Consider the following 27,108-nt stretch of genomic DNA (forward strand, 5'->3'; position numbering starts at 1 on the left):
TATACTTTTTATTCTCACCCACACGATAGTTATGCACGACTGGACTATATTTTCTGTACCCCAATATTATTGGCCAACTCCTCAAAGGCTGAGATCCACCCTTGTCCCTGGTCAGACCATCATATAGTTCCCTTTAATACCATATAGGCCTATCTACTACAACACACAAATTGCGAATAAACGATTCCCTCTTGACTGACCCAACAATCACACAAGAAATCCTTTCATACCTTGAACAATACTTTGCACTTAATGTATCCCCAGACACGTTGCCCACGACCTTATGGATGGCACATAAGGCGGTCATGAGAGGCCACTTGATAAAAATTGCCTCAACAAAAAACAAAGCCAAACTAACTGATATAAGATCTCTTACCAAAGATTTAGACCTCTTGTATCTCCGGAACAACCAAAATCCTTCTAGAGATCTCTTCAACCAAATTCAAGAAAAACGCACAGCTTTAGACTTATTACTTCCTTTAGACACTGAAAAAGCCCTCAGATGGTCTAAAGCAAGATTTCTGCTTAATAGCAACTCCTATTCTACTATGTTTGCCAGGAAATTAAACCAAACTACAAAACCCCCTCACACATATAAACTACGTAGCTCATCAGGTAACTTAGTATCCCATCCTAAAGAAATTATCAACATATTTTTAGACTTCTATAAGAAGCTCCTCTCTACTCCTCCCTCTCTACCCAAGCAATCCTCTCTGAACTGGCTTAATGATATTACTCTACCCTTACTCTACCCTGACAATGATCTCAAAATATTCAGCCGCCTGTTAGCTGACAGACTTGCCGCAGTTATCCCTCTGTTAATTAACCCACACCAAACAGGATTTATCCCTAACAGACAGATAACGGATAATATAAGACTGACCACAAACAGAATCCAAGACTCTAATCAATACTCTACTCCCACACTTCTTCTCAGCCTTGACATCCATAAAGCCTTTGACAGCGTCAGCTGGTCATATTTGGACATTTTACTCCCTAGATTCGGTATAAACAGTGAATTTCTCCATGGTTTTAAAGATTTATACCATAACCCACAAACACGCATCAAACTACCCGGCTGCAACTCTGACTTTTTCCCATTGAGCAACGGTACCAGACAAGGATGCCCACTTTCCCCGCTCCTCTTTGCCCTTGCAATAGAGCCTCTCGCTTGCGTGATTAGAAACAATACAGATATTAAAGGATACACTAAAGGGTCCAAAAATTTAAACTTAGCCTTTATGCTGACGACGTCCTTCTATATTTAACAGATCCATTCATTTCCTTACTGAATCTGACCAAAACGCTGGACATTTTACATGACCTGTCCGGCCTATGTGTAAATTTGTCTAAATGTTCTGCCCTTCCCATTAACATTCCTTCAAACATGATTACAACGCTTAAAGACAAATTTCCATTCATCTGGTGCTCTGACTCATTTAAGTACTTAGGAGTCCATATTACACCCTCTTACAAAGCACTATTTCATGCTAATTACTCTCCAATATTTAACAACATCAAAAACCTAATGAAATCTTGGTCATCATACCAAATTTCGTTCTCTGGTAGAATAGTGGCTACAAAAATGGTTATACTATCCAAACTTCTACTCCTTTTTAGAGCCCTTCCTCTTCCGGTGCCCAAAAACACCTTAGATTCTCTCCAAAGAGAAACCAACAAATTCATATGGCTAAACAAAAAAACAAAATTCAGTTACTCCTTAATGTTTAGGCCCCAATTGAAGGGAGGTCTTAATATCCCTAATCTATGGATATACTATCTGTCAGCCAGACTTACTCAACTTGCACAATGGTATGCTTCCTCCTCCCAAATCCCCTGGCTCCTGTTCGAAGAACAATCGGTCCTCCCATATTATCTACAAGGACTATTATGGTCCAAGACTGTCTCGCCTCAGAAGATAAGACCATTAAATATTATTGACACATACCTTACAACTGTGGAACAGACAAAATACCAAATTTAACTTGTCCTCCGTCACCCCTCCACTAGCTTCCTTTTTGGGAGACCCTCACTTCACTCCTTCAGATTATCTCCATAATTCACTAACTATATGGAAACAACATAATCTAACAAATTTGAATGCTTTGATACACAATAATATATTTTACTCCTTCACTGATTTACAAATAAAATACAACATAGCTCCTACGGAACAAGTAATATATTGGAAGATAAAGCAATTCTACCAAAAATACTACTCCCTGACATTTCACACACCCCCATCACAATTTGAGCAGATTTGTATTTCCTCCCCACGAGCTAGGTTTAATATCCAAAATTTATAAAAATCAGAATGAATTCAATATGCCTGATAAATCGCACCCCATGCTCCAATGGGAATCAGACCTAAACATTTCACTCTCCCCCGAACAATGGGACACCATATTTGAAAATCTACACAAATCTACCAAAAACACCACTATTAGGCCGCGTACACACGGGCGGACTGTTCGCCCAACTTTGTCCGCTGAACAGTGTTTCAGCGGACAGTCCGCTCGTGTGTGGGCTTCAGCGGACAGTTTCAGCGGACAGTCTGACGAACAAAGTTTTTCGGAATTTCCGTAAAACTGTCCGCTGAAACTTGGTTTGAGTGGACAGTCCGCTCGTGTGTAGGCTTGTTCGTCAAACTAAGTTCCGCGCATACTCAGAAAGGATTTACACACCGAAGGTTGCATTGCAGTGTATAGGACGTCGTTTTCTAGTCCCGTCGTACGTGCCGTTCACGTCATCGCGCACGGTTTCAGCGGACTGTTCGTTCATCGTGTGTGGTCAAGTCCGCTCATGCTAATTTTGAGCGGACTGTTTGTCAAACTGTTTGACGAACAAGGTTGGGCGAACAGTCCGCGCGTGTGTACGCGGCCTTAGAGAATCCGCTACTAAACTGTTCTATAGGTGGTATCTTACCCCTTCCAAACTCAACTCTTTTCCCTTAACCTCCCCACTTTGTTTCAGAGGCTGCCACACACATGGGACATTGCTTCACATCTTCTGGGATTGCCCCCTCCTTAAAGACATTTGGCACAATGCCAAGCTGATGATTGAGTGTATCTCAGGTAGAAAATTCCCTCTAAGCCCTTGTACACACGGTCGGAGATTCCGACGGAATGTTTCCTATCGGACCGTTTTGTCGGATATTCCGACAGTGTGTGGTCTGCATCGGACTGTTTCCGTCGGAATATCCGACGGACCAACTTTTCCAACTTGCCGGTAAAATTTTCTGACAAAATGCTCCTATCGGACATACTCTGATCATGTGTAGCCTACTCCGACGGACAAAGTGCCACGCATGCTCAGATCAAATTACTAGACCAAAGCTATTGGCTACTAGCCTGAACGTAGTCCCGTCGTAACGAAATAACGTCATCACGTTATGTACAATCGGATTTTCCGACAACTTAGTCCGACCGTGTGTATGCAACATCATAATTCCGGACCTCTTCCGGAATTAATCCGTCGGAATTACTCCGACTGATTTGGTTGTCGGAATCTCCGACCATGTGTACAAGGGCTAACTCCTCAAATATGCCTCTTATTTTTCCCCATACAAGACATTCCACAAGCAAGTACCAGACTAATACACACTCTTTTTAGCTCCATTCACTGGACCATTGCCTCTAACTGGCGCTCATCAGTTGTTCCATGGCCTCAGGTTCTCAACCGTATGGCTAATATTAAGCTATCAGAGAGAATACACCACACGTTGTATGACACTATGCGTATTTACCAAAATAAATGGACGCTATGGGAAACTTCACTATTGTTGTAATTTCTACTTATACTTTTGTGATTCTTATTCCATGGTGTGAATTCTGTCACTAGAAATGTTATTAACTTAGTGATACTGGATTATCATTTTATATTTTTACTTGTACAATTCATTCTACTGTCAAATTTTTGTACTTTGACCTTATCTATAATAAAAACCGTTTGTAAACAAAAAAGAAAGCCACTAATACATAGAAACAAACATCTCTAAACTGATATGATTGCAGTAATTTAAAATCAGATTGGTTACTCACTGAAGTTTTCACATTCTTATAACATTGAGATATCTTACCTTTTTCACCACTCTGTCTATATCCTTGAGGAGGTTCTGGCATGAATGTCAAGGGGGGCCCCATGCAAAATGACTTTAAAAAAATGGCATGGGGTCCCCCAAAATTCAATAACAGCTCCTTTAAAGCAGAGTTCCGCCATTTTCTTTTTTTAAAGTCAGCAGCTACAAATACTGCAGCTAGCTGCTGACTTTTAAAAAAGGGACACTTACCTGTCCAGGGCACCCGTGGTGTGGGCACCCCGAAGCCGATCTATCCCTCGGTTTTTGGGTGCTGCCGCCGCCATCCTCGGTAAGGGAATCAGGAAGTGAAGCCTTGTGGCTTCACTTCTTGGTTCCCTACTGCACATGCGCAACTTGCGTTGTGTGTCCTCACTGGTCCCTGATGTTGCTGAACTTTTTGCCACTGGTAAGATCTACCCAGGACACTTTAGGGACATTCCCTTCATAGCTTTTGGATTGCATGTTCCCTCGCTTGGATGATGATAACTCCAATGCAAGTTTAAGAGCTCCGCCGCCGACAGACTATATATTTGATCTGACAGCGGTTTAGATAGGGCTTAAGAATCGTAGATAGGTCATACTTACATTCATAGTGTTCTGTTTTAAAGTTATTCTCTACTGTGTTGATTTCCTTGCTGCCATAATGTTGTTCCACAATGTTGTTGTTCCACTCTCATAATCACTGCCTTGTACATTTGGCACAGCTTTCACAATTAATGGAAGGGAACAAGAGTCTGTCTTAGATCCAGTCTGAACATTATTTGGTCCAGTGTTTGACATCGGTTTAACCCTGTTATTACTGTCGCTGCTCAAATAAAGCCCACTTCATCACTAGTCGGGTGTCATTAAGTTGCCAGATTCATTTAGGTGTGGATCACCACTGGGAGTGTCAGGGAGGCCCAACTCAAACTTTTTCATGCTGCTCTGCCTTGAATACTAAGACTAAGATAACACTAGAACCTCATTTGTCAAGGATCCACGTTTGAAGTTTTAGGCTTTATGTACACTACAGCTCCTAAACTTGAGTTTAGGAGCTTTTGGCGTTTTTTTGCCTAAGCTCCTAAACTCAACTTCATTAATGCCTACTGTATGTGCCAATGCACGCATAGACAGTGTAGGAGCTGCTGTTGTTATGGGAGCTTCAACCTCGCTCAACCACCCTCTCCTGAATGCAGAAGAATCGCGTTCAAGATAGGAACATTTTGACTGCCGGCTACAAACTGCAGCAAAATTGTGGCTTGATTTTGCCGGGTTTTGCATTTTCCCATGGCCGGTGGTCAAAGTAGGTTGTGTGCACACAAAGCTTAATGCCCTGTACACACGATCGGACATTCCGACAACAAAATCCATCAGATTTTTTCCGACGGATGTTGGCTCAAACATGTCTTGCATGCACACGGTCGCACAAAGTTGTCGGAAATTCCGATCGTCAAGAACGCAGTGATGTACAACACGTACGACGGGACTATAAAGAGGAGGTTCAATAGCCAGTAGCCAATAGGAGCAGCCCTTTCATCTCGTAATTTATTCTGAGCATGCGTGGCACTTTATGCATCGGAATTGTCTACACAGGATCGGAATTTAAGCGATCGGATTTTGTTATTGGAAAATGTTATATTCGGATCTCAAACTTTGTGTGTCGGAAATTCCGATGGAAAAAATCGAATGGAGCCTAGACATGGTCGGAATTTCCGACAACACGTTTTGATTGCACATTTTGCGTCGGAAAGACCGACCATGTGTACAGGGCATTAGTGTGCAGCCTATATTGGCTGCAACCAGTGATTGATGGAAAATTTTCTGTGTCCCTTCAACAAAAATTGTTGAAGGGACACGCAAGGCCAGACCAAACTTTATTTAGCTTTTGAATCTAGATGTACTTAGCCTGACATTTTGGCTTCTTGTAGGAGTATAAGCAAAGTGTAAATTATGTACAAAGTGCAGTTATGCCCCAATCCAAAGCAGCAAATCTGTTTTCAATGTACTGTAGTAAGCAGTTGGTCCTTAGGTTTGCTGCAGCTTGCACACTTTTTAGAAGACATTTAGTGAATTGTTATTTCTGTAAACATGTTCATGGTTACAAAGTAGTAAGGTTCAATAAAGACACAGGTCCATCCAGTATCGAGTTTGTCCAATATTACTTAAGTCAAAAGGTCCACTCAATTCTCAATGCACTGGGTCAGTACATTATGGGTAAAGAAGATCTAAGAGCAATGTGGTCAATGAAACCTAAAGCAGAAATCCAAGCAAACATGCATGATGTGCTCTATAACAAATTGTTATCTCTTATTTTAATTTATGCCAGGAAATATACTGTAACTCTCACCATAATTTAGCCCACTGTGGCTCTCATGCACAGAAGCTACCGTTTTGTTTGGACTCCACCTCTCCCTTTGTCCAACAAATAGTTTTGTATTCTGTGAACCAAAAGCTGCGATGGGTTGGAAGTATAGCAAAAGCCATACTATCCTGCAGATGCCTATTTTCTTAAAAAGTCTTGCCTGGAATTCTGTTTTGAGGAAATCTAGTGAAGTGTTGGGACTGGAACCCGGTGTGAAAAGAAAGGATGTGAGGTATGCAGAAAATGGCATTATCAGGGAAGTTAAGTAGCCATCATGACTATCTATGGAATTTAGTATGAACCAGCTGGATTCTTAAAATCCAAGCACACATTCAGGCCGCAGAGGGATGGTCACCACCAACAAGAAGAAGTTTATAGGAAAATCAGTTGTGCTCCTGGACAAAAACTGTCTTGGCTAGGTGGACTCTTCTATCTAAATTCATTAAAGAAGTTGATCTTTAATTTAGGCTGGGGTATTTTATGATTTGCTGCACAATCCAACTTCTCAAGCAGTCCACTGCTATGGTTGGACACATGTAATATTTGTCATGCAATAAATGCAAGCCAAATACAACAAATTCTCTGTTGTTGAAACTACAATGCATTTCTTTAATCTTTATCAATGGTGGAGAAAAAAGAGCAAGATGGTAAAAATACACAAAACCTATTTTGTTGAAAGATTTATTTTTGGTGTTTTAAATAAATGATAACATTAAATAACAACATGTACAAATATTCACATAAATCATAGATTATATTAAAACCTCTAGTTTTCCTTCAAAAATGTATAAACAGTCTTTTTTTTCAGTGCTTCACAAAACATGGTATTGTGTACTTGGGTACAATAAATTATAAATGCACATAAACTTCATGGGTTACCAAACATCACATATTGGCACAATAAAGTGACAAACTTTTTTTTTTTGCCTTTGGTTTTAAGTAGACTAGGGAAGGGTTAAACCTCTATGAAATTATTTTTTGCTGTGTCCATCTAGGAAGATTTCCTTTCACTCTCATTGTAAAAACACATATCATGCAAAAAACAAAAAAAAAAAAGGAGAGAAAAAGAAAAGTCCATTTCAAACTGTTCAAAAAAAAAAAAATTCTGTATACTTGCACTTGTTTAGCTTCATCCCATCCACAGTGCTGTTTATGTGAAGTGATTGTAAACTGCAAATGCAAAAAAGATATTGTGCTCCACTACCAGTGATACTACTATTGCATTCAGAGCCCTGAGGCCCTCTGGATCAACACGTGTTTTTAATATAACCCAAATAACTAACATGGAACTCCAAATCAGCATTTCTTCATCCAACAGGTATGTCCTTACCTCGATGGATGTGCACCAATCATCCAAAAGGAAATGACAAGGTAGACGTGCAACACAGTTATATTTTATTGGGTTATAGAGAAAATGCGTGTTGGTCCAGAGGGCCTCAGGGCTCTGGTGAGTGCAATAGTAGTATCACTGGCAGTGGAGCACAACATTTTTTTGCATTTGCGGTTTACAATTACTTCATATAAACAGCACAGTGGATGGGATGAAGTTTAACAAGTGCAAATACATGGAATTTTGCGTTTGAACAGTTTGAATAGCACTTTCTTTTTCTCTTTTTGTTCTCTGCATCACATGTTTTTTTCACAAATGGGGCACTGATTTATGATTTATTGCATGGTATTGCGGGTGTATGACATTTGCAGTGTTATTTTTTTATTTTTATTTTTTTGAGGTTATAACCATATATTGATGTTAACATAATTTTTTAATGCGGAGGAATAGCACCTACTTTATTTAGTACAATTTTAGATTTAGTGTGTTTTAAACTTCATTACTTAATTTAATTTTACCACAATCTAAAATTGTAAAAAATGCCTTTGATTAAAAAAAAAAAAAAAAAACATTTTAACAGAAATGTGAACTCATTTAGTACTCTTAGTTTTAGAATCAAACTAACTGAGCAACCTACATCCTCTATCAGTTTTAAAGCCTGTTGTCTGCTCTCTGGCTTGTGTGTAAGGGGATTCCTCATATGCCCATAGACTAGGACAAGAGGTGGATGTGCTTGGTATGAGAGCAGATCAACTCCCTTGAATTACTTCAAAACGTCTTGGAGTTCCCTTTTAAATAAACCTGCAATAGGCAAGTACACATTTCAAATTTACACCGCAATGCCTGTAAACATAAGTATATACAAAATGTCACTGTATACGGACTACAAATTAAAATGGCGATGGCTGAGTAGCATTTATCACTGAGTATTTTAGTTAGGGGTTAAAAGAATATTTATAAATCCAAGCACATGACTATTTTATACATATAATATATACAGGGGAGTGGACTGTACATAGACTGAGCTTTGCTGTCGCTGTTCCAACACATGCAAATACATAAACATTATATTTACATTCAATACATTGTTACACCGTGTTACTCATTTTTATTTTGACAGGCAGTAACTGGATTTAATAGAAGCATGGGAGTTATGGCGGGGGAGAGGATCATGATGTAGGAAATAAATCCTAAAAACTTTGTAAATTTTTATAGGATTTTTCCGTTACATTTAAGATATTAAAGTGGTTAAATTGTGTAGTGTTAGATAAACAGATGGAGTGAATTGCCACCAAGGTAGTGAATTCAGAAAGAGTAACAATAACAACTTTGAAGGAACACAAAATGTACTTAAATTGAGGAAATTAGGGAGGCAAAATGAAGTGAAGGATCTTTAATGTAAAGAATAGGGAGATTACGCAAATTCTGAATTCGCCTTTGCTGAAACATCATCAAAATTTGCCTCAAATTTTTACCATGCAGATTGCTTATGTGAAATTTTTGTAAACTGAAAAAAAAAAAATGTCTGTAGTATATAGTATATAGGTGTTCTTTACTGGAAGAATGGTATGTTGTGGAGTGCTCTACAGAATGAGGAAGCAAAAATAATGTACAGTCTAACAGTGAGCCTGAACTGAAGTGGCATTTTGTTGCCTTATAATGAACATCTAGAAATAGTACCTAAGCACTACCCTTTGCACTAAGCATTCCCTGGCCCTCTGCATGTATTTTTTGGGCACAGCTTCTATCTACAGTGTAGGTCCTCTTTACAAATTATTAGATGCTTTTCTTGCAATTAACGGTATCCTCAGTTATAAGGATAGTTCAAGACTATCTTTTTTTTTTACTTTCTAAGGGCAGGGAGGGCTTTTTTTTTTGTAAATGAAACAAAACTGGCACAAAGTTTGGGCAGATAGTTTGTTTTGCTTCACCTGGACCGAAACGGCTACAGTCAGTAAAAGATTAAACGTCATCATTTATTGTCTTTTTCAAAACGAATAAACTATTTCATTTTGTGTCTTTACAATAAATCAGCACCACAAATGGGTAAGACCACCTATAAACTCAGCTTAGAATGGCATAGATAGGTTTAACTCACAGAAAACCTGATCATCCAGGAGGTGGTCACCCAGTCCCAGGTTCGTTGCCTATCCTTTGTCTCCACCGAAAAAAAAATGATTGATTTAGGAGGACTCATCCTCCTGATATACAGTCACTTATACACATCAAGCAAAATTGCACAAGTTTAGGAAGGAATTTGACACAATTCCAAAGATCCTTCCGGCAGGTGCTGCTCTCATAGGTGTACATCAAAAACATCTAAGAAAAAAATATTTTTGAAGTTCAACAGGTTAGCTGTGCATGAAACTGCTGTAATTCAATGTACCCTATAAATACATGTAAACCTTAAATGTGGACCTGTCAAGTATATAAGAGAATGTCAGTGCACTAGCTTAACAGTTAACATTACCATAATCTGCAAAAAACATTGATCCCTTACCCTTGTATCCTGCTAAAGCTTACAGTGTATTGGCCCAACCACAATTTCTGTAAAGAAACCAAACATCAATTTGCAGCAAACAGAAAAGCATATCTGAAGTTGTACTGACCTACCTATCGGACATGAGGCGGCAATTTCCTCTTACAAACTTGTAATTAGACTGCCAATTGAGCAAATCTTTATATATACAATAAGTAATGAAAAATCTGCTTGTTATGCTGGGATTGCTGTACCATTGGCCTTGATACAACGACTCTCCTTGACTTGGGTACTGAGAAAAAAAAATCCCTTTTCTATGTAAAAGAATGAAGAGTCCTTACCAAAGATATCAAAGATTTTCCTATGCTTTTGCCTGTTCTTTAAACCAAGTAGTATCACTGTGCCATTAGCTGAATGCAGGAAGCAATGTTCAGTCAATCCAAACAGGATTAGGAGTTTACTGGATTTCTGACAGATCGACGGGCATTGTTCTGTACATGCAGTATCTTTTAATGGACATAACATGGGGAAATGTACATGTATTGCTGGGGTGTACAGATTTTTTTTTCTGTTGTCCTAAGATATACTCCAAAAAGAAACAGAAGCATACACACTCCACGCAGGTGGTGTACTGTTTAGAAGTACCCAGACAAGGCAGGTTATGTTTCGCACTTATTTCTTCTTCAGTGATCTACCTGATGATGTATTTAGCAGCATATTTAGTGGTCAAATGGCATGTGATCTGCCATTCTACTTGCAAAAAGCAATGTAGACGTTGGTTTAAAAAAAAAAAAAAAAAAAAAACCCACTTGTTACCTTGAGATGGTCTTATCCAAGGAGTTTACTATCACTGCTTCTAAGAGGTATACAGCCAAGGATACACTGTAGGCTTCAGTGTAATTTAGTTGGTCTGTAGCAAAATTAAGTGCCATTGCCTAATCTTTGCAGAATATTATTCCTCTTCTTTAATTTTTACCCCTAACAGATGTGACTGTAGTGACAAAACCTACAGTCAGGACGAATGATTTTGAAAGCAGCACCTCCAATTGTAATTTTAGAACCAGACGTTTTCTTTAGTCACAGTCTAAAAGAATTCCTTCCATATAATTTTCTTGTTTTTGTTCATTGGACAACAATTGGATCTCTCTTTCAGTTTCCAGTCATGCACTTGAAGCGATTTTTAAAGTAAAACAACTCGTGTTGGATATTTTTCATACTTGAAGTTTTGGGATAACGGAATTTCAAATATTCCTTATCTGATTCTGTTTGAGACCATGGAAGGTGGATTTTTGAAGCATGGTCTACAATGATGTCATCGCACGACCCTACGTGTAATTCTCCTAGTCCGTCTACAAAGAATTCTGAATAAAAAAAAAAACGGACATAAATATACTTTCCTCTTAACAGAGTTACTAAAATAAATAATTCGATAGGCAGGATGACTGACAGAAACAAAACGGACAATCAGATTGACAGATAAATACTGTACATTGTTTTGGTGGGCTCATTTCCCTTACAGTATTGTTCATTGACATCAAAAAGTTCCTGTCAGAGAGATTTACTAAAACTGGTGCACACATGTCCGCTGATGACATCTGCCACTATCCGTTCCGATCCTGCCTGCAAAATCTAGACGAATGGTGTTTCCACTTTCCATTCGTCTGATTGGACACTTTTCCCCAGCGGAGCAGACAGGACCTGTCATCCGCCTGCTTAGCCAAGATCAGCGCTGAGCAAGTGGAATCCATTGCACAGAAGCGTCCGTGTGGAAGGGGGCTCAGTAAATCTCCCCCATGTGTTAAACTGGTCCCAGTGCTGTCAATCCAGGGAGCAATGGCCAAGGCTATGTGTGGACAACTAAAGATTGTCAGACTACAAGCTTTTGAATCAGCAGTGCCAATGCAGATAGCCAAACCCTTTGCAATGTCTCCTCATCACATTTTAATGCAAGCATGCATATTGCCTATATGTGGGTGAAAACACTGCTCTGAATTGAGGATCAGTGCAGCAGCATTGTCTCCTCATGCCAGGAAGCTATACAAAGTGGACTTTACTGGCAAGATCATCAGGTATTTGTGAGACTTTCTAAGAGAACACTAAGTGCAGATCCACTTACACATAAAGCACTAATAAACCCAAAACTCAAAATGTAATGCATTGCAGCTTACCAATCATTCGATGTGGTGGCTACATTATTTTCTTTTTTTTTTGTTCTAGACTTTTCCCCTCTGTTGTTTTTACCTGGTGATATGGACAATAACACACCTCCTGTATTAAAAGTGCCTCCATTCTGGATAAAGGAGCACAGCCACACTTTTGGACATTAGCATTGCCATTTTTGGAAGAGGGGGTCTTAGCCCTTGTACACACAGTCGGAGAATCCGTCGGAATGTGTCCTATCGGACCGTGTTGTTGGATAATCCGACTGTGTGTGGTATGGATCGGACTGATTCCGTCGGACCCAATTTTCCAACATGTTGGAAATATTTCCCGACCAACTGGTTCGATCGGACATACTCCCATCATGTGTAGAGAATTTTGATCGGACCAAGTGCCACGCATGCTCTGATCAAATTCCTACATCAAAGCTATTGGCTACTAGCCTGAACGTAGTCCCGTCATAACGAAATTACGTCATCACGTTCTGAATGATCGGATTTTTCGACAACTTAGTCCGACCATGTGTATGCAACAGTTTCGGACAAGATCCGACGGACAAAATCCGACGGGCAAAATCCGACGGATTTGGTTGTGGAAATCTCCGACCGTGTGTACAGGGGCTTAGATGTACTAGCACTTTTATATACACTAAGAAATTGAAGGCAAATACCATTTCACACTGAAGTTACAGAAACCATTTTGTATCGTTTTTGGGATAAAGGTTTTACATGAATAAATAAAAAAAAGGATCATCGTAAGCACCCGTTAGTGGTGAATGATTTGTGTCAACAATGTAACAGCTACATTTAAAGGTGAGCTTGTTCTGTTGAAACACAACAGACTTCCTGCTGTAATCACCAGCTGAAAATAACAAAGAAAGCTAAAAAAAATAATGCAGTCACCACATCTAAGAAGTGGTAAAGGCTAAGTTCACCTTTCTTGCCTCAGTGTGACAGCAGGAAGGGGATCTTCTCTCAGCACCCACTGTCTTAATCCAAAAACAGGGTGGCTGTGCAGGGCTCCATCCACACAGCCCCATCATTCATTCACAGTTTCCTGTGAATGGATAGACTACAACTACTGTCAGCCACCACAGATGATGGTTTGTAGTTCTGAATGGACTTGTGAGGGCATCAAGGAGCGCTCTCATACTTCATTCACAAGCCCTGCAGCTTGTTAACAGTCAGCCTGTATCGGTGGTACAGGCAAAAAGCTGCAGGGCTTGTCTGCAGAAGTCTGACATTGTACCCCTGATCCACTGATCATGGGTGCAACACTTTCCAGGCTCCTGCAGGTAAAAATAATAAATGTACATTTTTTTCTGCATAAATTTGTGCATTTATTATTTTTTCTTAAAAGGTGAATTTATCCTTTAATACCACTTTGAAGCAGTAGTAAAGTCCGGCTAGTAAGCTAAAAAAATGGGTCCCGACAGGTTTAAGTAATAATATACTAGTGTGCACTGCATACTAGTAACATTATGACAGACTTACTTGCAGACCGGGGCTCTCCTGCGCAGCGCTGTCAACGCTCATCTTTGCCTGAGCTTCCATCTAGGTTTGAATCTTTGGCCAATTGAATGGCCAGGCAGTGATGAAGTCAAACCTGCGCATGCGCATGGGAGTTACATCGCCGTGGCATGCAGAGAGGGCGGTAAATGTGGTGTGAGCTGAGCTCAGATCACATGACCCGCTGACAGGCAGGGGGGTGATTTATGACAGAAGAGACCTTTATCAAAGCCCAGCCTGTCAGCAGATTTTTTATTTCTTAAGTTTACTACCTAAACTTACTAAACTAATTTAAGTGTTGCAGCACTTATACTTTTTATTTATTTTTTCATTTGGGGGGGGGGGGGGGGTACATTGTTCTACTTCAAATCTCTGAATCTCTGCATCCCAGCCAATAGAATAGTTGAGATGCTTATCTAGGCTTTGGGCTAAGGGTGTCATCCAAGTCATCCTACAATTTCTCTTTGTTCATAAAGAGACTTCAACTGGTCGCAACTGACATCACTGATGCTAAATAAGTGCCAGTTCACATCATTAAGCGCGTGTTTTTGTGTATTACCATTCATTTCCATGGGCTGCAATACAAACAGAAACATGCAAAAAGAACGGCAGGCACAAATTTTGAAACTGAGCCATACTAAACAACATCATGCACTTTGGTGACCGCAAATGCGTGCACATTTGCTAGATGCATGGGGGTACCATTAAAAATGAATGAAGCCCACGCGTGTTTATAGACAGCAGACACGTTCCAGTGCATCTCAAGTGGTAAAATGGGCCCTTATGGGTATTACAGCTGTGGGAGGAAAAAAAAATTCTTGACTGGGGTCCAACAGTTATAACAAACCAAAGTGTTGTCAAATCTACAAGTGTCTAACGTATAGTTGACTGTTGATGCCAGTGACTCTTTTTAAAGGAGAAGCAAACCCATATAATTTAAAATGGCCATGCTTTTCTAATCATAAAATACTGTTTTTGTTTTTGCTTCATCTTTTTCTTTTACATCTTGGTGCTGCAGATTACCTCCATCCTCTATCAGCCCTTTCTGGTCTACATGCACTTGCTTTAGTGCCAGCTTTACATCATTACTCTGAACTGGGTTTCTGACAATGACAAGTGCAAACTATGCCAGTGCAATGTGTGCTGGAATGGCCGTTTATGCACAGCTGGGTTCATTTACCATAGGTGGAGAGTGCAAAATCTGTTGCAGCTGTGTATGGTAGCCAATCATCTTCTTACTTTAGCTTGTTCAATTAAGCTTTGGCAAAAAAAAAAAAACCCGGAAGCTGATTTCTATGCAAAGTTGCACCAGATTTTGCACTCTCCCGTTTTAGCAAATCAACCCCCGTGTGACAGTGTAGGGGTGCAACTGAGATAAAGTTGATCATTTCATACCAGGAGTCCCCTAACAACAAGGACCATTATGGCAGAATCAATCTTTATAAAGATTGAAAGCACTTTTTGAAACTTTCCACATTTTGTCATGTTACAACCAAAAACGTAAATGTATTTTATTGGGATGTTATGTGATAGACCAACACAAAGTGGCACATTATTGTGAAGTAGAAGGAAAATGATAAATGGTTTTCAAAATCTTTTACAAAAAAATATGTGAAAAGTGTGGTGTACATTTGTATTCAGCCCCCTCTGAGTCAATAATTTGTAGAACCATCTTTCACTGCAATTACAGCTGCAAGTCTTTTTGGGGATGTCTCTGCCAGCTTTGAACAGAAAGTGAATTTTTTTACCCATTCTTCATTGCAAAATAGCTCAAGCTCTGTCAGATTGGATTGAGAGCATCTATGAACAGCAGTTTTCAAGTCTTGCCACAGATTCTCAATTGGATTTAGGTCTGGAATTTGACTGGGCACATTAAAACCTAACACATGAAGTGGTTTTGTCACGCGTAGTGGAATGGGCGAAAGAGGCAAACGAAAAGAGATGGGTGAGTGTAGAGAACACAATGAGTCAAGCACTTTTAGGACGCACAATATGGAATCCTCCTCAGTTCAGGTCCATCGGACCAAAAGCACATGAGATAACACGTTTAGCACTAAAGATTTGGGATCGTACACACTCACAAAATAAATGGGGTTTTAATTCACCCTTGATTTTTCTTAAAGAAAATGACTATTTCACACCGGGTAAACAGGTGGTGGGGGGCAACTGGATAACGAAAGAAAACGCACAATTAAAAGATATATTAGTTGGTGGTAAAATAGCCCCATTTCAAGTACTGTGTGCGGACACAGAACTTATGAAGATGGATGTATGGCGGTTCCTCCAGCTTAGTCATTTCATCTCAAATTTACCTCAGCCAATCCGTAGTGAAGAGGAACTGAGACCTCTGGAGCGGCTATGCCTGAGAGAAAAATCAAAAAAAAACATAAGCCTTTTATACAAGATTCTCTCAGAGGGAGATGAGCTGGAGGACCCGCCATACATCCAAAAGTGGGAAAAAGAGTTAGGGTCACGGTGTAGTACACAAATCCGCAATAAGATATTTAAATTAATCCACTCGGGGGTTGCAGACAATAAGCTGATAGAAACAAACTACAAGTGCTTAGCAAGGTGGTACGCGACACCCGATAAAATGGCCAAATATGTAGTAGAGCAATCTGCGGATTGTTGGCGCAGGTGTAAAAAAATTGGGACTATGGCCCACATTTGGTGGGACTGCCCCATTATTAAAAATTATTGGAGAAAAATTTTAGAGATAATAAAAGTTGTAACTAAAAAGGAAATCAGAGAAGATCCGTGGACGGTCCTATTTCATGGGACAGACGAACCCATTAAGCAATATAAAACCTCGTTAATTCCCACACTGCTAGACACCGCCAAAAATCTAATCCCTAAAAAATGGAGAGAAAGTACGAGCCCCAAAATATCGGAATGGATTTTCCGTATAAATGAAATACAAAAAATTGAAAACTATAATGAGGGAGACGAAGCCCTAACAGTAGCTGAGGGAAGCTTAGATAAATGGGCCTCGTGGGAAGAATTTAAATTGTCTTGGAGATATGTGGAGGAAATTACACAATAAACACAAGAAGAAATTAACACCGATCATAAATAAGAAACCCATTTGAAATCTGCAAGGAAAGGGGGGGGAGGGCAGGGGAAGGGGGGGGGCAGGGGAAAGCAGAGGGGTATTTAATATTAGGATGGTGTAGGTCTTAATTAGAAAGAAATTAAGGAATGTATGTATGTGTATGTAAACAAGGTTTTTTCCTTTTTTTTAGTTTTGTTATTTTCTTTTTCTTTTCTGGTTTGAAATTTTCTTAAATACACTCTGCTGGTTGGAAAAAAAAATTTTTTTTTGAGATAAATAAAGAATAAAAAAAAAAAAAAAAAAAACCTAACACATGAATAAGCTTTGATCTAAACCATTCCATTGTAGCTCTGGCTGTATGTTTATGGTCGTTGTCCTGCTGGAAGGTGAACCTCCACCCCAGTCTCAAGTCTTTTGCAGACTAACAGGTTTTCTTCTACGATTGCCCTGTATTTGGCTCCATCCATTCCCATAAACTCTGAGCAGCTTCCCTGTCCTTGCTGAAGAAAAGAAAATGGCATGTTCAGGGTGATGTGTAGTTTTAGTTTTCCGCCAGACGTAGCTTTTTGCTTTTAGGCCAAAAAGTTCAATTTTGGTCTCATCTGACCAGAGCACCTTCTTTCACATGTTTTCTGTGTCTCCCACATAGCTTCTTGCAAACTGCAAACGGGACTTATTATGGCTTTCTTTCAACAATGTCTTTCTTCTTGCCACTTCTCCATAAAGGCCAGATTTGTGGAGAGCATTACTAATAGTTGTCCTGTGGACAGATTCTCCCACCTGAGCTGTGGATCTCTGCAGCTCCTCCAGAATTACCATGGACCTCTTGGCTGCTCCTCTGATTAATGCTCACCTTGCCCAGCCTGTCAGTTTAGGTGGACGGCCATGTCTTGGTAGGTTTGCAGTTGTGCCATACTCTTTCCATTTTCAGATGATGGATTAAACAGTGCTCCGTTAGATGTTCAAAGCTTGCGATATTATTTTTTTTAATTGTTTATTTAAATCAGGAAGCGGTTCCACATGGACCAGTAGGTTGTATACTTTCTGGGATATTTTTTTTTAACCTAACCCTGCTTTAAACTTCTCCACAACTTTATCCCTGACCTGGCTGGTGTGTTCCTTGGCCTTCATGATGCTGTTTGTTCACTAAGGGCATCACAATACAGCTGTATTTATACTGAGATTAAATTATACACAGGTGGACTCTATTTACTAATTAGGTGACTTCTGAAGGCAATTGGTTCCACTAGATTTTAGTTAGAGCTAACAGAGTAAAGGGGGCTGAATACAAATGCATGCCACGCTTTTCAGATAATTATTTGTAAAAAATGTTAAAAAACATTTATCATTGTCCTTCCACGTCACAATTATGTGCCACTTTGCATTGGTCCATCACATAAAATCCAAATAAAATACATCTGTGTTTCTGGCCGTAACATGACAAAATGTGAAAAATGTCAAGGGTATGAATACTTTTTCAAGGCACTGTATGCTAATAACTAGGCAACTATTCTTCTAGGACGCTTGAACTTTGACCCAATACTTTGTTTTTAGTGTGTATGTGCGGTGAGCAAATGTGAATGAGAACTTCATTTTCTGGTTGCCTATTAACTGAGGTACTCCATCTTACCTAAATGAGCAACTCTTGACAATCGTGGGTCAAAACCAGCTTTCCTTAATTTTTCTGTTCGTCCCAAGAAGAAGTTCACTACTCCATCGGCCACCACACAGTTGGGAAACCCCTCAATGACATGGTGATAGCCCTGAATTGTCTTAAGGCAGTCGCCTTCTTTGCCACCTGGTTCGATATTAATCTTCTGTCGAAATGTTGTAGCATATCCTGTAACTTCCCTCACAGCACCACCAACCTGGTACAGGAAAGAGTGACAGCAAGGATTAGTGTTCAGAGTAACCATTTACATTCTAATTTTCCTTCTAGATTACAAAACAAAAGCATACGTATAATTGCTTGCTATAGGCAGCACAAATATGCTTCTCAAGTTGTCACGCATGGAAGCTGATACCGCCCCAGGCTGATGTTCATGTCATCCATCACATACCTCTTGGCTAACATATGAACAAATTAGATAAACCGGCTTTGTGTGTGAAGGCATCTAAGCTTTGTTTGTAAAGGCATATATCCAAAACTCTAATTTCACTATAATCTTCTTAAAAAAGATATATTGATTGTACCAATATACCAACATAAGGCATGCAGAGTATTGAGGCTACTCACTACATCCAGGCTTGTCTTCTCTAGAACTTCAACCAGTTTCTCGATCTTGGTGTGAGAACAAAATATAAAATCATCATCAACCCACAAGACGTACTTCGTGGACACTTGGGAGATGGCCAGATTTCTGCCAGCAAACCAACCCTTGAAACAATAAACAATTAATATAAGAATGCTGTTATTCTGAAGAAATCTGATATCCATTAAAGATACATTCTAAAATAATAAAATGTAGGTGTAAGCAAACAAATTAGAAGAGGAGTTCGGGATTTCGAAAAAATGATACTCACCTAGGTAGATGCAGCATCGCCCCGATGCTGCATCTACCTAGGTGAGTATAATTTTTTTTGTGTCTCCCGGTGGTTCTGTACTGAGAACTGAGCAATCAAAGACCACTGAAAGCTTGGTTGTCAGCATTCTGTGAGCAGAGAGTTAGGGACTGTCTTCACCAGGGGGAGGGAGTGGCTGGCTCGGGCTCTCAGCAGTTTACTGAGAGGTTGAACCAGCTGCTGGTCCAGGATTCTGGGAGGATACCAACCATATAGTCGGGATTCTTTCAGAGCCTGGACCGGCTCTCTTTAATGTCCGCTGACAGCGGACTTAAGCCCCCGTGGGCTGAAAAAAAGTCATGGGAGTGCAGAGCTAACTGATCCATGATCCATAGGAGAAGTATACCCAAAATAGCTTTGACTAAACTGCTCATTTAAACTACATAAGGTTGGTTTTAATAAGCACAGCGAGTATATATGTTCTAAAAGAGTTTAAAATACAGACAAAATCCCATTGTTAGCACTGTCCCTTGACTCATTCTACATTTTTCATATCAATATCTCCTGAATGAACATGAATCAAGTCAATAAAAATGCATCCCAGTTTTTGGTTTAAGAACTGGCAACTGCGACTTCACTGGCATCACATGGCAAGGGCCTCTGCATTCCCTCAAATGTAAACAGAATACCACATTTCAACTGCACCGTTTTTCGTCAGTTTTTTTTAGAAAATGTGCACTTTCTCATTTAAATGGGAGCTCTAGTTAATGTTTTAGATATCTACATATTTGGGGTTTTTTTGCATTCTGTATTTATTGAATTTTTTTCCCCAAATTTTACAACAAGAAAAAAAGAAATTTTGTATTCTCAAATACAAAAATCAAGTGTATCTGGTAATTATAATGATAGATCCACTTTGAGCTGAGTGGCAAAAATTCCAAGCCAGCATTGGCAGTTCAGTGATTTATTTTTCTTGTTGACTGGAATTTCTTAATCTGCAGCCTGTGTTGTCCACAGGCTACCATTGAAATAGGAGCAGTTACCCACCATAACGTGGTGTAGGTGTATAGGTGGATATGTAATATGCAAACACTCAGATTCTTTGTATATGCACATAATAAAATATAATAAGGAAACATATAACCATGATTAGCATGGTACTTACACTAAGCAGATTACACAGACACACACTCTGAACTACAAATATCATCTATACAGCGAATTCTAATTTCCTGGAGTTTATTTTTGTAAATCAGCCATTCTCCTCCAGAGGTTACTAGGGGTTCCTTGAGCAATTTCTGCCTTTCAGATAAGTGACCACTGACAGCAATGATCATTTTAACTATCTGTATGGGGCTAAACAGAAGTCTTCCCTTCTGATCATCACATTAATGCACCGTGAGCTGTAGATAATGATATAGTCACTATTTGCAGAGGTGAGGCTTGAAACTGGAAAATTATTTCAAGGATTCTTTCATGTTATAAAGGTAGAGAAAGGCGCTCTATGTCAACTGTTACTGTATATATCACTAGTAAAATGTGAAATCTGACATCTGCAGTGTTTGACTTGCAGTTATGATAATAAACACAAGGTGGCGCCATGGAATTTAACATGATGGACAGCAAAGCGGAAGACATTGCAGATAATCAGATTTTCACTTTGGCAAATTTTAATGACTAATTGAGGCAATATGTAAAAGAACAATATGAGTACAGCAAACATTTCAAACTGGTCAAAGATCTGCTTTTGTTGCATTTCATGATCTGTGTATTACTATACTACATGTAAGTACCATATTTTTCTCTACAAGCTGTATGGTCTTTATATAACAAATTAAGGACAAACTAATTTATTAAGCTGGTCTAGAAAAATCAATTTTGAAGTCATTGTTTTCTACTGGAGTTGCAGACTCTCTACTTTCCTCCATTTACTTTAATTGGTTATAAACCCTAACCTTTACCCAGTGAAGTGACTGGCCTCAGGTGATACACAGAGATGAAAGAAGTCCTCCTAAAGAGGTTGTACCCGTTTATCTGCAGCCTTTCTTCTTTATCTGTTCAAAGTGCAGAATTTTAAAGCTCTTCTGACAGTTAAAAAGAAGGGGGGGGGTGGAGAGCTGAATTTACATTCTGCAGATCTCAGTGAGGAGTAGGGCTGAAACAACTAATCGATTAATCGACAACTAATCGATTATGAAATTAATCGATTACTATTTTCATAATCGATTAATCGACCATTAATATAATGGGGTTAAAAAAAAAACTAAAATGAGCCCTTTATAGTACAAAAGTATCATCACTACTGTAAATATTAGTTTCACTGTTCTACAGTAAAAAAATGAACCATTTCCAGTAGTGATTATTTGCTTTTTTGTACTATAAAGGGCTAATTTTAGTTTTTTAACCCCATTATGTTACTAAAAGTCTTAGTCCTTGTACACACGGTCGGACATTCTGACGGAAAATGTCCGATCGGACCATGTTGTCGGATAATCCGACTGTGTGTGGGCTCCATCGGACTGTTTCCGTCAGAATATCCAACGGACAAAGTTTTAGAGCTGGGCTATAAAACTTTCTGACAACATGATCCAATCGGACTTTGTCCGATTGTGTGTAGAGAATTCCGATCGTGCTACGCATGCTCAGATCAAATTCCTAGACCAAAGCTATTGGCCTGAACGTAGTCCCGTCGTAACAAAATAACGTCGCCACGTTACGTACGATCGGATTTTCCAACAACTTTGTCCGACCGTGTGTATGCAACACAAGTTTCGGACAAAATCCGATGGATTTTGTTGTCGGAATGTCTGACCGTGTGTACAAGAGCTTAGGCCTGGTTCACATCTATATGTTTATTGGTGCTTTTTGCAGAAACGCACTACCATTCATTTACATGGTTTCCTATGGGACAAGTTCACATCTGTGCTTTTTTCAGCCGCTGCATATTTGGAAAAGGTCAGGGACTTTTAATGCAAAACGGTGCTTTTTTGGTTCAATATACTTCAAATGGAGAAGCTGCAGAAAAGCATGTAATGCGTTTTTGCAGCAATTTGTATTTTTTAATCTGCCCAAAAAAATTGCAAAAAACTCAAATTGCAATAAAATCACGTGCGCAGAAATCAAAACGCACAGCAAAAAAGCACTGCAGAAACAGATCAAAAGCAAAAACTGCATAGGTGTGTACCGAGCCTTATGCTGGCCTCACGGATCAATTTTCAGGTGAGAATATTCAGATGAAAAATCTTTGTACATTCGCTGAATATAAGAATTTTTGTTTTAAATTTTCAGTTTATTTATCAACAAAAAAACACATACACAGTCTGAAAATTCCTTTGACGGAGAAGTTTTCTATTATTTTCAAATTTTCCCATTACTGTGATTGAAAATATATATGGATATGCTTTGTTCATATTTCATGTCTGAGGTTTACAACCACTTTAAATATTGATTGGCTATATAGTGCAAAGAAATATGATAAGCAATCATGACATACCAGCAGTTTGCTATCCTGTTTTTATTGTGAGGAAATAGCACTACTGTTTGTCTTATCCTGCTACTTCCTGTATGAACTCTATTAAACATTTTTCCTCACCAGCACTAACACTTTATTGCTTTGCATGCCCAAATGACTTTGTTGTTGTTCTTATGTGTGACCAAGCCCAGCCTTCAGCATGCCACAGCGGGGCAGTTCTGCCATAAAACAAAACATTCTACACAAAATTCTTGTTTTTCAAGATCATATACACCTCTGCTTCTTAGGTTTGCTTTAAACAGCACCGAAACACATGGAGAGTTTGGTGTTTTCTTTTCTGCAGTTCTCACCCATGTGTTTTTGTATGGTGTGTTTTTAAAACTCATGCATGCAGCAGCTTAATGGCAGTTTCTGGAAAGCACACCTTTCAGATGAACGAACCTCAATTCAAACAGGGGCGGCCCATCCAGTAAGGGCGCAGGGGCGACGCCCCTCTGTTACGCCACCCCCTCTGTGAAGAATGGATAGATCCATGCATTGCATTCCATGGCCAATGTAGCCACCCCCTATTCAGGCATCCAGCACCTTTTTGGACGCAGGGCGCCTGAAATACAGCGGAGGGGGTGTTTTTTCGAAGCACCTGATTAGAGCTGTAGGCTCTAATAAGCTTCAAAAAAAGGTGGACTTGGAGCGTAGAGCATTGCGCTCACAGTCCAACTAGGTGTGTTAGAAAAGCAAATGGATATTTGCTTTTCTACCACTGAACCCCCCCCCCCCCCGCCACTCAAGAGGTGTGGGTCTGATACCCATCACCTGATTGGTTGAAGGCACAGGCGATCCCATTGGCCGCCTAGCAGAAGGTAAGAAGAGACACACGGGGGACACTGGAGCCGTTGCCTGACCTGCGCTACCCGTCCCACAGCTCGCCACTGTCACCTGCTGCCTGGCCCTCCACAACGATGGGTGCAGTTGGCTGCATTTGCTGGGCACAGTTGGCTTCATATGATGGGCACAGTTGGCTGCATTTGCTGGGCACAGTTTGTTGCATATGATGGACACAGTTGGCTGCATATGACGGGCACAGTTGGCTGCGTATGATGGGCACAGTTGGCTGCATATGATGAGCACAGTTGGCTTCATATGAGGTGTGAAATAAAGTGTCCCCCGCACTGCCCAATGCGGTTCTGTCCTACAGTGACTGCTATTTCTGGGGCGGTTACCATCGAGGTGATGTAGTACATATTAGGGCAGAAACAACTAATCGATTAATCGTCAACTAATCGATTATAAAATTAATCAATTACTATTTTCATAATCGATTAATTGGCCAGTAACATAATGGGGTTAAAAAAACTAAAATTAGCCCTTTATAGTACAAAAAGAGCAAATAATCGCTACTGTAAATATTACTTGCACTGTTCTACAGTAAAAAAAAATGAACCCTGTACAGTTGTGATTATCTGCTTTTTTCTACTATAAAGGGCTATTTTTTTTTTTTTTAACCCCATTATGTTACTAAACATCTTAGACCTGGTTCACATCTATGTGTTTATTGGTGCTTTTTGCAGAAATGCACTACAGTTCATTTACATGGTTTCCTATGGGACACGTTCACATCTGAAAGGGTCAGGCACTTTTAATGCAAAATGGTGCTTTATTGGTTCAATATACTTCAATGGAGAAGCTGCAGAAAAGCATGTAATGCGTTTTTGCAGCAATTTGTATTTTTTTATCTGCCAAAAAAAATGCAAATTGCAGTAAAATCACGTGGGCAAAAATCAAAACGCACAGCAAAAAGCACTGCAGAAACAGATCAAAAGCAAACTGCATAGGTGTGTACCGAGCCTTATGCTGGCCACACGGAACAATTTTCAGATGAGAATATTCAGACGAAAAATCTTTGTACATTCGCTGAACGGAAGAATTTTGTTTGAAATGTTCACTTTTTTTAACATTCTGTTTTTAAAATGAATGTCATTTCTGAACGAAAACCACATACACTGTCTGAAAATTCCTTTGACTAAGAAGTTTTCTATTATTTACAAATTTTTCCGTCACTGTGGTTGAAAATGAACATCAATTTGACCCACATTTTTTTTTTTTTAAGGTTATTAACCGATTAATCGAAACAATAATCGGCTAACTAATCGATTATAAAAATAATCGTTAGTTGCAACCCTAGTACATATACTGTATGGTGGACGTGCCCTAGACTAATTTGTTTCTAGTCCCGTGTATTTGGCCTCCTATTTACTTTGTTTCACCTCCCCATACCAAAAGAAGCCACGTTTGCCTTACTGCATTGTCCAACTCCAGGCCTATTCGCCTATCAGCGGAAGCTCGCATCCTACCTATTTTTATTAGCCAAAAGAACAATTGCCCAAGCCTGAAAAAAACCCATCTGTCCCCTTCCGGGGGGTGAGAGATCACATGACCGCGGTGATGCTTACTGAACAGATGTCTAGCATCCATAAAGACTCCCATGCTAAGTTCTTTAAAGTTTGATAACCATGGCTGTCATATGCCTTTCCTACTCTCCCCCCAGCCAGCTTAGGCCGCCTATGACGGACGTACGGCTGCTCCCGAGTCCTTACCTTTCCCCATTCTCTCAGCTTCTAACCCTCTGGCCCTTCTTTTTTTGCTTCCCTTAGCCTTTCCCTGGCTCCCTACCTCTCAGGTGTGCATTCTCTCTTTCCTTAATGCCTCCTTTCTGCTGAACTTTCTCTTGATTTCCAGTCTGCCCCTCCTTTCAGATCTGTATAGGCTGTATTTGGCACCACTGTATGGGTATTGGCGGGCCCAGGGGGTAGTCCCATTGTTTTAAGGAACCTCCTCAGGAACTCTTGACTTTATGAAAAAGACCTATTTTCTGCTACTGTGTTAGCTTATGTTTTTTCCTTTATATTTACATTGCCTGTTTTTGTAAGCTAACCCTTGTTATAACCGTCAATACTAGCGCCTGTGTGAGCACAACTATAGAATGTTAGCTACTTGTTAAACTTGAATAAAAATGATTGAACTGGAAATACAGTGCCCCAACAAAGAAGACACTGAATACTCACATCTCTTGCTACCCGGGTCTTTGATCTATGTATTGAAGAAAAACCAGCGGCTGAACATCCTGCAGAATCCAACACTTCCAGGAGTTGAATTCCTGGCCCCCTCTGCTGCTCTCCATGGTCCTCTATGCCACCACTGTGTCCTGTCTTGATTTGGGGGCTGATGGGAGAACTTCAGCACATGGAGGGGAGCCAGGAAATTGACAGGGCCAGAAGTTTCTTCTGCTGGTGGGTCTTCCTCACTACTGCAGAGGTTAGTAAAGCACAAAGTAGGAGAGGTTGGTACTTAATGTCTCCTTTGCAGGGGGCATTGTATTTACCAACTTTATTTTATTGCCAGGAGAGCATGGGTAAAATCTGTTTTAGTTCTTTTTTTCTTTGCTGTTTCTTTTTGAGGAGGCAATAAGCATAATCTAAAGCCTCCACACTGTCTCATGACTGGAGGACTGACATCACCACTTCCATGGATTCCTGACATGGTAATCATTGGTAAGGTAACTGGAAGGGCGTGGTAACCGTTGGGTTGATTTACAAAAATAAAATTGTCTGCTTCAAGGGACGTTGCACTTTGCAAATTCATTTTACCCAGACTTTATTGAATACGCAAAGAATATCCAATCACATGCAAGGAAAATTAAGCACTTCAGCCCCAGAAGATTTACCCCCCTTCCTGACCAGGCCATTTTTTGCGATACCGCACTGCGCGGCTTTAACTGACAATTGCGCGGTCGTGCAGCGCTGTCCTTTTTTTCCACTCAAATAGAGTTTTCTTTTGGTGGCATTTGATCACCTCTGTGTTTTTTTTTTTTTGTGCTTTAAACAAAAAAGACAGACAATTTTGAATAAAAAAAAATTTTTTTTTTACTTTCTGCTATAAAACATTCCCAATGAACAAAATGTAAAAAAAATCTAATTTCTTCACCAATTTAGGCCAATATGTATTCTGCTACATATTTTTGTTAAAAAAATCCCAATAAGCGTATATTGATTGGTTTGCGCAAAAGTGTCCACAAACAATGGAATAGATTTAGGGACTTTTTATTTATTTTTTTATGGTTTTTACTAGTAATGGCAGCGATCAGTGATTTTTAGTGGTACCGTGACATTGCGGCGGACAAATTGGACAC

General features: G+C 39.7%; 1 protein-coding gene across 5 annotated transcripts in view; it reads right to left on the minus strand.

Annotated features, from left to right (window-relative positions):
• Window positions 1-7,086: 7,086 nt before the first annotated feature.
• Window positions 7,087-27,108, minus strand: part of B4GALNT1 (beta-1,4-N-acetyl-galactosaminyltransferase 1) — a 213,191-nt gene continuing 193,169 nt past the window's right edge. For all 5 annotated transcript variants that reach the window (XM_077483633.1, XM_077483628.1, XM_077483630.1 and 2 more), the window contains 3 exons: window positions 19,185-19,325; window positions 18,579-18,816; window positions 7,087-11,589 (listed from right to left, as the gene is read on the minus strand). In XM_077483633.1, the coding sequence (XP_077339759.1) occupies window positions 11,378-11,589; window positions 18,579-18,816; window positions 19,185-19,325 (591 nt within the window). In that variant the 3' untranslated portion in view covers window positions 7,087-11,377. The remainder of the gene's footprint in view (window positions 11,590-18,578; window positions 18,817-19,184; window positions 19,326-27,108) is intronic.

Source organism: Lithobates pipiens, unplaced genomic scaffold, assembly GCF_037356315.1.
Source record: "Lithobates pipiens isolate NorthernLeopardFrog02 unplaced genomic scaffold, aLitPip1_a1.2 Scaffold_16, whole genome shotgun sequence".
Taxonomy (NCBI): Eukaryota; Metazoa; Chordata; class Amphibia; order Anura; family Ranidae; genus Lithobates; species Lithobates pipiens.